Source organism: Puntigrus tetrazona, unplaced genomic scaffold (genome assembly GCF_018831695.1).
Source record: "Puntigrus tetrazona isolate hp1 unplaced genomic scaffold, ASM1883169v1 S000000302, whole genome shotgun sequence".
Lineage (NCBI taxonomy): Eukaryota > Metazoa > Chordata > Actinopteri > Cypriniformes > Cyprinidae > Puntigrus > Puntigrus tetrazona.
The window spans coordinates 45,654-55,000 of record NW_025047962.1 but is presented as its reverse complement, the minus strand read 5'-3'; the positions used below and the strand labels follow the sequence as shown (position 1 = coordinate 55,000).

The window sequence follows — 9,347 nt, the reverse complement described above, 5'->3', positions numbered from 1 at the left end:
GATTCCTCTTTCAGCAGTTAGCAGATAGTGATAGTGCAGCTCTTGATTCTATTCTATATTGATTCGTTTTGAAATATCAGGAGGAGTGTGTTTCTTCATCAGAGTCTCAGTAATGGATGTGAATGGGTGCCGTCTGATAAAAACAATCCACAGCACTCCACTCCATCAGTTAACATCCAGAGAACATGAAAGATTTTTCTTTAAAGGGGTCATATGAGTGTTAAAGCTGTTAGTACATAGATAAGATCTTCTTTATAAAAGTCATGACTTGGCCACACCCCTCTAAAACGACTCGTTTAAACACGCCCCCTCTTCTCTACATCACAGAGTGGGTGTATTTGCATAACTCCGCCCAGATGTTTAGTCAAAGAAAGTGGGCGGAGCTATGATTGTGTCTGTAGTGTTGCTAAAAGAGAAGAGGACTAGAGATCAGTGTTAAGTTCAGAACAGATGAACACAGATATTAGAGTGTGTTCAGACTAGAAAGAGACCGATTCTCTACAGAGTGCCTAAAAAGTCATGATGATCATTAATTATGTCTCCACTGCATGAAAGAAATCTTTTATTGTTTTAGTGTCGTGGCGTCATGTTAAAGTAAGGGACGTGACATTTCCGTCACACGCTCGAGGTATTCGGCCAATCACGACGCACTGGATAGCTGGCCAATCAGAGAACACCTCGCGATGATCTTTGTATCGTTTCAGGAGGCGGAGCTTAAAGGAGAAACACCAGCGCGCAGCATGTGGAAGATAATGTGTTTTATGAAACCTAAACCGCATAAACGCACTGCGTCGCACCGAATAATGTTCTTTTCAGCAGCGTGGTATGAGCCCTTTATGATGTTTAGGCGAGTGATGTATTCATTGATGTGCACAGATCGCGTGGGGAGCCTGCGCTCTGGTCCTGACGGGAAACATCGTGATCTTCGCCACCATCCTGGGCTTCTTCCTGGTGTTCGGCTCGAACGATGACTTCAGCTGGCAGCAGTGGTAGACCGGACTCTCTCCACGCAGTGTCTCTGTAATACTCCACGTTATTGCTTTTATTTATATTTGCCGCCCATTGATAGAAGCAGGAACCCAGTGCAATAATTTTGTTGGTTTTAGACGGCTCTGACCTCGGATAGACCTTCTTTTTGTGTCCTTTTCTCATTTCTGTGAGTTCAGGTGGTCGAACGGAAACACTGGTGACGTCTGATTGTCTTTCTGCCGTTTGATGTTTGTCCGAGCTTTCCCCGGTTCTTTCTGTCACCTTCCTTTTTTTTACTCAGAGTTTATTTATTCGATCTCATGTTCTGATTATGGTATTAAACGTGACCTCCTCGACTGACGCTCGTCTTTCTGGGTGATTCTGTTCTTTCTTGGAAAACCCAGAGCTTTCTTTTAACCGTATCTGTGTCTCTGGAGCGCAGAAGCCGTCTTAAGAGCTCAGCTACGTTTGTAGAAATACACCGTATCCTTCGTTAGGATATTAAGTAAAGATCGTGTCCCGTGAAGATATTTCCTAGCGTAAACGCCTCGCTAAGAACTTTAAAGGTGGTTTTCTCTCAGATATAGTCCGATCAAACCAGATGGTTCCTCAGCTTCTGTATGGACTCTTAGGACGGTTTGTGCTCCGTGGTCACACACGCAGGAGAAACTAACCGCTGACTATGAAACGCTGATCATATTTCTTTTAGTTGTAGGGAAGCTCATATTCGTCGTTTGAGACGGTCATCGGTTTCCACAAATCTCTGCACGAGTAATGAAGAACCAGACAGAGAGTTTAAAGTCAACATGAGATCTGATTCAGCAGTGCAGGCTACTAAAGACGTAGAAAGAAGGACCTTTAATGACTTTTAATGTCAAGTCTTCTTCTTTACCCGTCTCATGATGGGTTCTGTCGCTCATTAGTAATAATCTAACGGTTCTGACTTTTCTACGAGCCCAGAACTGTCAGAAAAAGCCAGAAATCTGTGCATAACGGAATTAAGAAGGTAACTGCGTCTTCTTATTCTCACAATTAATTTTCAGCACCGAGATAAAAAGGTCAGAAAGTATGTGAGAATTCAGAAAAACTCGCGACTGCCTTCGTCGTTGTTTTATTCTGCAGAGTAAACAAAAATGCATTTACAGGATTAGCGAGAGCTCCTCCCTCCTCCTCCTCCTCCTTGCTCCTCCTCCACCTTCCTCCTCCTCCTTCCTCTTCCTCCTCCTCCTCCCTCCTCCTCCTCCTCCTCTTCCTCCTCCTCCTCCTCCTTTTGCTCCTCCTCTTCTTCCTCCTCCTCTTCCTCTTCCTCCTCCTCCTTTTTGCTCCTCCTCCTCCTTCCTCCTCCTCCTCCTCCTCCTCCTCCTTTTGCTCCTCCTGCTCCTCTTCCTCCACCTCCTGCTCCTCCTCCTCCTCCTCTTCCTCCTCCTCCTCCTCCTCCTCCTCCTCCTCCTCGCGGTCCTGACGCTGATTCAGAAGAAATGTGTTCGTGTCTGTTCTTCAGAGTGTGTTTCACGTTGACTTTAAAGCTTCTGTTCTTTTGTATCTCACTGTTTGTGCAGAAGCAGCGCAGGTAACATTGTGTCTTTTTCCTCTTTTCTTGTTCTTTTTTTAAATAAACGCCAGTTTTGGAAAAAAAAATTGTATTTTTTGTCATCGAAGCAGATTTTTTCTTTTCCACTCAGAAAATGCAGTGCGTTTCACAACCATTACATTACAGGTGAAAATAGCCTTTTCTTGTAAAACATACTCTTTATTTACATTTTGGTTGCACTTTATTTTTAAGGTCTAATTATACATCACAATAAGTACTGAGTGATATTAATCAACTACAGGTCAGGATTAGAGTTGCATGCAGTTCTGCATAATATTTTGTTATAATAGTAAGTACAGAAACATTTGTAACAAGGCCACTTTAAAATAAAGTGTTGCAATTTTTTGTTCAGTGGCCTTTACGTCAAAAAAGAAGTCCTGATTGTGTTTACACCGTATCCCAGAGCACTGCTGCTATTGAGGTGGATACGGGTAAGGTTAGGACTAGTATGGGTAGGTTTAAGGGTGAGTTAAGGTGTAAGGGATGGGTCAGCAGTGTGCTTATGAATGTAATGACATGCAGGGATTTTAAAATGTAAAAACGAATGTAAGAGCACTGTACCATTCATTTTAATGTCAGTGCATAGTATAAAGTCTTCAGATTCCTTCCTTTAATAAGGTGAGGGAAGCCGAGGCCTGAGGCTGATTCTGGAGGAATGAAGCTCGCAGAAACACGCCGGCGTTACTCGAACACGTCTGTGTGATTTACAGCAGATCTCATGAAGCGTGCTCGGGTCACATAGCAGAATATGCATGAAGAAAACACACACACACACACACACACACACACACACACGTCTGAGAGGGATGAGGATCACGCTGAAGGTGAACGCAGTGCTTTGTCTCGGAGAGGTGTGCAGTTTGGAAAATGTAATGCTTCAGATGATGTTTGTGAAGCAGAGATTCTGAAACACGAGAGGGGAGTTCCTGACAGGTGTGTGTGTGTGTGTGTGTGTGTGTGTGTGTGTGTGTGTGTGTGCGTGCGCATTCGGGGCCCGGGGCCAGAGCCGTTCATCAGCATGTTTGTACTCTGAGAGCAGCTCTGAAGGACCGAGAGCAGATCGGAGGTTATGAGGAGATTTTTCAGAGTGGACAGAGATGAAGATTACGGTCAGATTCAGTATCTCACGGCCAAATGCATCCGACTCTCTCAGGAGAAAGGTAAGAGATGAAGGATCAGCGCTGCAGCTGAATGAGGAAAACAGCCGTACGTTGGTTTTAGTTTGATTAAAGCAATTGCTGCCGTTTGACAGTTAAAATGGCGTTTAGTTGATCTTCACGCATGAGATGCGTCAGGAATGTAAAATGATTCTTTTGCTTTAAAATAAAATATTGTTCAAATCAATGACTCTAAAAATAGAACTCCTGCAGTTCAGCACGTGTTCGTTGATACCAAGATTACTACTAGATTGTCAAAAGAAACTGCTTTTAAACAGATATTTTAATATATAGTTTCACAATATTGCAGACCCTGACTGAAAAGCAGCTAAAGTCATTTTTGACTATTTACTATTTTCTACATAACATAAAAACATTCTGTGAAAATGTAAGCTTGATATCTCTATTTGATATAAGATCAAATACTTAAATCATATTGAAATTGCTGGTTAAAATCAAACTCTGGTACTGTCTCTCTCTCTCTGTGTGTGTGTGTGTGTGTGTGTGTGTGTGTGTGTGTGCAGCAGTGCTCCAGCGAGAGCTGCTGGTGTCTGGGGAGCGTCAGCAGGTTCTTCAGGCAGAGATGGAGACTCTGTCGATGTGTGTGTGTCAGAAAGAGCAGCTCTATGTGGAGCTTAACATCAAATATGAACAACTGCTGGAACGATTTCAGAAGCAGCAGGTACATCTGGAAGATAACTTACCATATATATATATATATATATATATATATATATATATATATATATATAGTTGACCCCAAAAAGAATCAGCTGGAGATCTGGAACAGTGTGTTTCTTCATCAGATCTGGAGAAATGTGTCTCTGCATCAGTGTCTCAGTAATGGAAGTGAATGGGTGCCGTCAGAATGAGAGTCTGATAAAAAAAAATCTGAATAATCCACAGCGCTCCGGTCCATCAGGAAACATCCGGAGACAATAAAAGATCAAACTAATCCAGCACTGAGACATTTTTAACCAAATATGAGTCTATAATCCTTAATAAGTGGTTCTGGTCTGAATCAGGAGAGAAATCTGCTCAGATCTCAACAAAACTCTTTACAAAACATCTCTTTACAAATGTGTGGCTGGTTTCTGATGTGAGAGATGACAGGACGGCACCCATTCTGACGGCACCCATTCACATCCACTGGCGAGCCAATGATGCAGAGACACATTTCTCCAGATCTGATGAAGAAACAAAATCTAATCTGGGATGGCATGAGGATAAGCACATTTGTATTGAAACTACAATATGAAATTGGCATTTTGTTGCAGCATTGCACATAGTTGAATACTATTATACAGTGTATACTGTGTGTGTGTGTGTCTTATCATTATACCTCAGTGCATTTTCATAATATCATTGTATTCTTCTGTTTGACACAGTTAAGTGCTTTGATACAATCTGTATTGTTAAAAGCACTATATAAATAAAAGTGACTGATTGAAGTGTGTGTGTGTGTGTGTGTGTGTGTCAGGAGCAGGCTGATCTCCTGCAGCAGCGTCTGATCTCTGTGACGGAGGAGCGCTGGAGAGACTCCTCTCTGCTCTGTCTTCAGCTGGAGCAGGTGAGCTGTGGTTTACAGCAGCTGCAGGGCTCAGAGACGCAGCTCGGGGGCCTCGTGGACGAGCTGCACCAGGAGGCCCAGCTCAGAGCTCAGCAGGCTGAGGTCCTGGAGGCGCAGCTCCGCGAGGAGACTCAGAAAATAGAAGACCTAGAGATGAAGCTAAACAGGTTGGAAACAGAGGGTTAAGAGGTCACTTAAAAACACACTGAATGTGTTTTTGAGTGACCAAAAACACACTTGGATGTTTTTTTAAACATATTAATGAGGGCTGCACAATATATTGCATGCGCATCTCATCAGTAGAGCCGGTTCTTTGATTAGAAATAAATTGCATGAAATATATCGTACAGCCGTAGTATTAACACATTAAACTACGCTAAGCGTTTTAGAATGTCTTGGTAAAGATTCAAATGTAGGGCTTGTACAGTGTTTATAGATCTATTGTGTTACTCTATAGAATGAAGTTTGTGTTTTTTGTGTATTTTTTGTTGATCAGTAAATCGCTGGAGCTGATGGAGCTCCAGATGTCCCATGAAGCCCTTCGGCAGGATCTGCGCGATCAGCACAGCGCCCACCAGAGGACGGCGGAGGAACTGCGGCGCCAGAATTCGGAGAGTCTCGGCAAACTCCGTCAAACGGCCGAAGAGTTCGAGTGGCTCTGCGAGCAGCAGCGGAAGTGGATGAGCTGCGTCAAGAGGTTCATTAACACTAGTGTTTCTACACGACTACTTTAAAGGGGTCATCGGGTGAATACTGATAAAGAGCCACTTTTTCAAATCAGGCCCCTCCCACGACAGTTGATTGACAGGTCCGTGTCACTTTAGCCCCGCCCCGTTGTCTGTAATAATGAATATTTAGTTCTAAGCTCAGAGCCGCTGAAGACGCGGAGGATTGACGTCACTTTAGTGTCTCTGATCCTCATAAATGTGTAGTATAAGGTGTTTTATGGCTTTTACTAATAATGTACTAGTTAGAACAGAAGAGAGGGGCGGAGTCAGCAGAGCTCATTAGCATTTAAAGCAACATGGACTAGAATGGCAAGATGAAAGCAGAGCTGCTTTTAACAGAGTAAAGTAGTGATTTTTACACAACCATTGAGAAATTTTCATTAAGACTCTAAAAAAGCATATCAGCTTGTGGAATATGGGGATCCGATGACTCCTTTAACATTTTTTTCAGGTTGTTTTTCATGAAGAGTCTACTGTTTATGTTTATTAAATGTGTTGTTCATGTAGTCCTGAGCTGTCCCTGCTGTTCTTCAGAAGAATCCCCAGCTCCTGCACATTATTAAGTCTTCCAGCGTCAAACCCTTTCCAAAATTGACTGAATTATTTTGAGATGCATATTTTAACACTGAGGACGGCCGAGGGGCTCATACAGAGCTATTACAAAAAGTGAGACATTTTTCTGATGCTCAGGAAGTAGAACTTTTTGAATGGGATAAATTGTACTTATTTTGTCTTCTGGGAAACATTTAAGTATTAAATGTGGCTTATGTAGTCCAGTGCTAAAAGAACAAATAAAGAGTTCAAAAGTTTTCACCCCCTGGCTCTTCATGCATTGTTTCTCCTTCTTGAGCACCAGTACATGTTTTCACCTTCTGTAATAGCTGTGTATGAGTCCCTCAATTGTCTTCAGTGTTAAAATATAGATCTGGAAATCATACAGTCACTGCTGGAAAGGGTTCAAATATGCAGAAGACGCTGGAAAACCACAGAATGTGCAGGAGCCGGGGGTTTTCTGAAGAACTGCTCAGGATGAACAAAGTCTTGTGGAGTATACATAAACATCTGTTATGTGAAACAGCTTATTCAGGAGACTATTTTCTAAATAGAAAATAATATGCAATCTTCATGATCCCACTTATTTTATATAATTTGTTTTATTTTACGTTTGAATCCCTGCCCCAGAGAAACTCTAAAACAGATGTAAAAAGAAAATGAGGCTGTTTTCTGTGGACAAACAGGTGTGTGTGTGTGTGTGTGTGTGTGTGTGGGCAGGTTTAAGGACTGTCTATCAGGTGAGAAGGAGTCCCTGGAGCTGCAGGTGAACAGGTTACAGGTGGAGCTGGATACTGTGAGGAATACTGAGAGCTCCAGTCGTTCCACAGATCCCTGCAGAAGGTCACAATTTAATTTAATAATTTTTTTCTTGTTATGTTATTTAAATTTAATCATTGCACTGTTATTTCTCTGCTTTCCTGGCAGGTGGAGCGCTGAGCTCCAGGATGAAGCGGACCGATGGAGAAGACTGTATGAAGACCAGCTCAAACTCACCGCACAGCAGGTACAGAGCACCACTGAAGCTTCACGCACACGTCCGAAGCCCCTTTTAACATGCGCTTTGTTTGGTCAGGACCTGGGGCCAGCGGATGGGCATCTCAAACCACCGTGAGACCGGAGCTTCACAGCGGACCCATGAAAACCCCTAAACCCTTAGTTATGTTGAAATCACCGTTTATGAAAGAAGAGAGCTGTTCTCTGGTGCTCCAGGGTCACCAGAATCACAATAAAGGCTATGCAGTTGATTTTATTGATATGCAATCTCTAGAGAAGCACGTCGAATCGGTTGAATTTGCTTTGAGCTGCGTGTTGTTGAGGTTTGGACACTAGATGGTGATGTTCTCCCGCTGACCATCAAGGCATTTCCCGACTGAAAGCGGCGAGGTATTTGACTTCTGGACTCCTGCAGAGCTGGAGCAGAAGACGTGACGGTCCTCGGATCCACCTGGACTCTGTCTGACCCCAGAAACGTGTTTCTCAGTGATCCTCGGAGCCCAGACTGCTGTGATGTGAGCCGTGCCGAGCGTCTGCTGTCTTCCTGCTCTTTACCTTCTGACTTTATATCTCCAACATCTAGTCCTCTGCTATTCCTCACACATGGCAGACAATATATATATCTTATATATCTTTAATATGTAATGGAGAGATCATGATAATACAAAATATGTTTATATTACATATTTGATGTATACGTGTATGTATATACATTTATTGTCAAATAATGTTACTACTTTAATTAGTGGATTGTACCCAAAGATTAATCTTTTTTTCACGTGTCTCATTTATTGTAAAAAATAACCCACTATTTTTTTTAAAGACAATTTAGCCCTTTCTAATTATGTCCCCATTTTTTTGTATACATATTTGTATTTGCAAGTAGCACAAAACTCACCATCATTCGATTTGTTTTTGTAGAAGATTATGCAAATGACTCGTATCACAGACTTATGTTTTATAAAGTATAATGTTAAGATTGATTTTGTATCACCCTCAAATGATTATTTTGAACACGCATGATCCCACTTATGGCTTCTAGTATCAAATAAACGTGAGGTATTGATTTTATTATTGATTTTATTGTGTTTTGTCCACATTTTCAGCCATTTCCAGGAAGTCCAGATAAAACCAGCTAAGACCAGCCAACCAGCTGTTTTTTTTCAGCAACTGTGAAGAATAACTAGACGTAGTCATGCGGAGGAACATTATTTTGGTCGTCACGTGAGTTGATGAATCTGATCCGTGACGCGAACGTCAAACAACATCAAAACCCAATAAACTCAGACTACCCAAGTGTGGCTATGAATGGGGAAAAATGCGACGCTAAAAATGGCCGATCAATCACAAGAAGCCCCGCCTTCTAAATAAAATAGCCAATCGCTGACCTGTAAAGCTAGTAAACAACTGGCTAAGATATCCATTCAGTTTATGATTTACATTTTGTTCATTTTGAACAGAAAAATGCATAATATAGGCCCTTTTCACACTTGATGGTTAGTTCTGAAGTCTCAACTAGCAGCTGTATTAACTAGTAACTAGGTCTGGGCGATATATTCATGCGCATCTCATCAGTAAAGCTGTTTTTTTGATTAGCCGTAAATCTCCATCATCTTCAGCTTCACGGGCGATTCATTTGGGATACTTAACATAATATTGCATAACTTGTCTGTGTGTTACTATTTATTATATATATATATATATATTGCCCGGCCCTACTGCTAAATAGCCTCAGCTTTATTCTTGTTCACTGCCAAAACTTTAGACTCAGCTGCTTCGGGAGT

At 42.0% G+C, this 9,347-nt stretch overlaps 2 protein-coding genes across 4 annotated transcripts in view; both read left to right on the top strand.

Moving 5' to 3' along the window:
• Positions 1–2,194, top strand: part of leprotl1 (leptin receptor overlapping transcript like 1) — a 5,466-nt gene extending 3,272 nt beyond the window's left edge. Inside the window, exon 4 of the mRNA XM_043231352.1 lies at positions 877–2,194. Coding sequence (XP_043087287.1) covers positions 877–993 — 117 coding nt within the window. The 3' untranslated portion in view covers positions 994–2,194. The remainder of the gene's footprint in view (positions 1–876) is intronic.
• Positions 1–8,614, top strand: part of LOC122333642 (tropomyosin-1) — a 15,433-nt gene extending 6,819 nt beyond the window's left edge. The window contains exons 2-8 of one of the 3 annotated variants that reach the window (XM_043231347.1): positions 3,494–3,720; positions 4,245–4,399; positions 5,198–5,454; positions 5,784–5,984; positions 7,288–7,410; positions 7,495–7,573; positions 7,643–8,614. In XM_043231347.1, the coding sequence (XP_043087282.1) occupies positions 3,630–3,720; positions 4,245–4,399; positions 5,198–5,454; positions 5,784–5,984; positions 7,288–7,410; positions 7,495–7,573; positions 7,643–7,681 (945 nt within the window). In that variant the 5' untranslated portion in view covers positions 3,494–3,629 and the 3' untranslated portion in view covers positions 7,682–8,614. Of the gene's footprint in view, positions 1–3,493; positions 3,721–4,241; positions 4,400–5,197; positions 5,455–5,783; positions 5,985–7,287; positions 7,411–7,494; positions 7,574–7,642 lie in introns of all 3 variants that reach the window. The other 2 variants (XM_043231348.1, XM_043231346.1) reach the window with 2 other exon arrangements.
• The last annotated feature ends 733 nt before the right edge of the window (positions 8,615–9,347 follow it).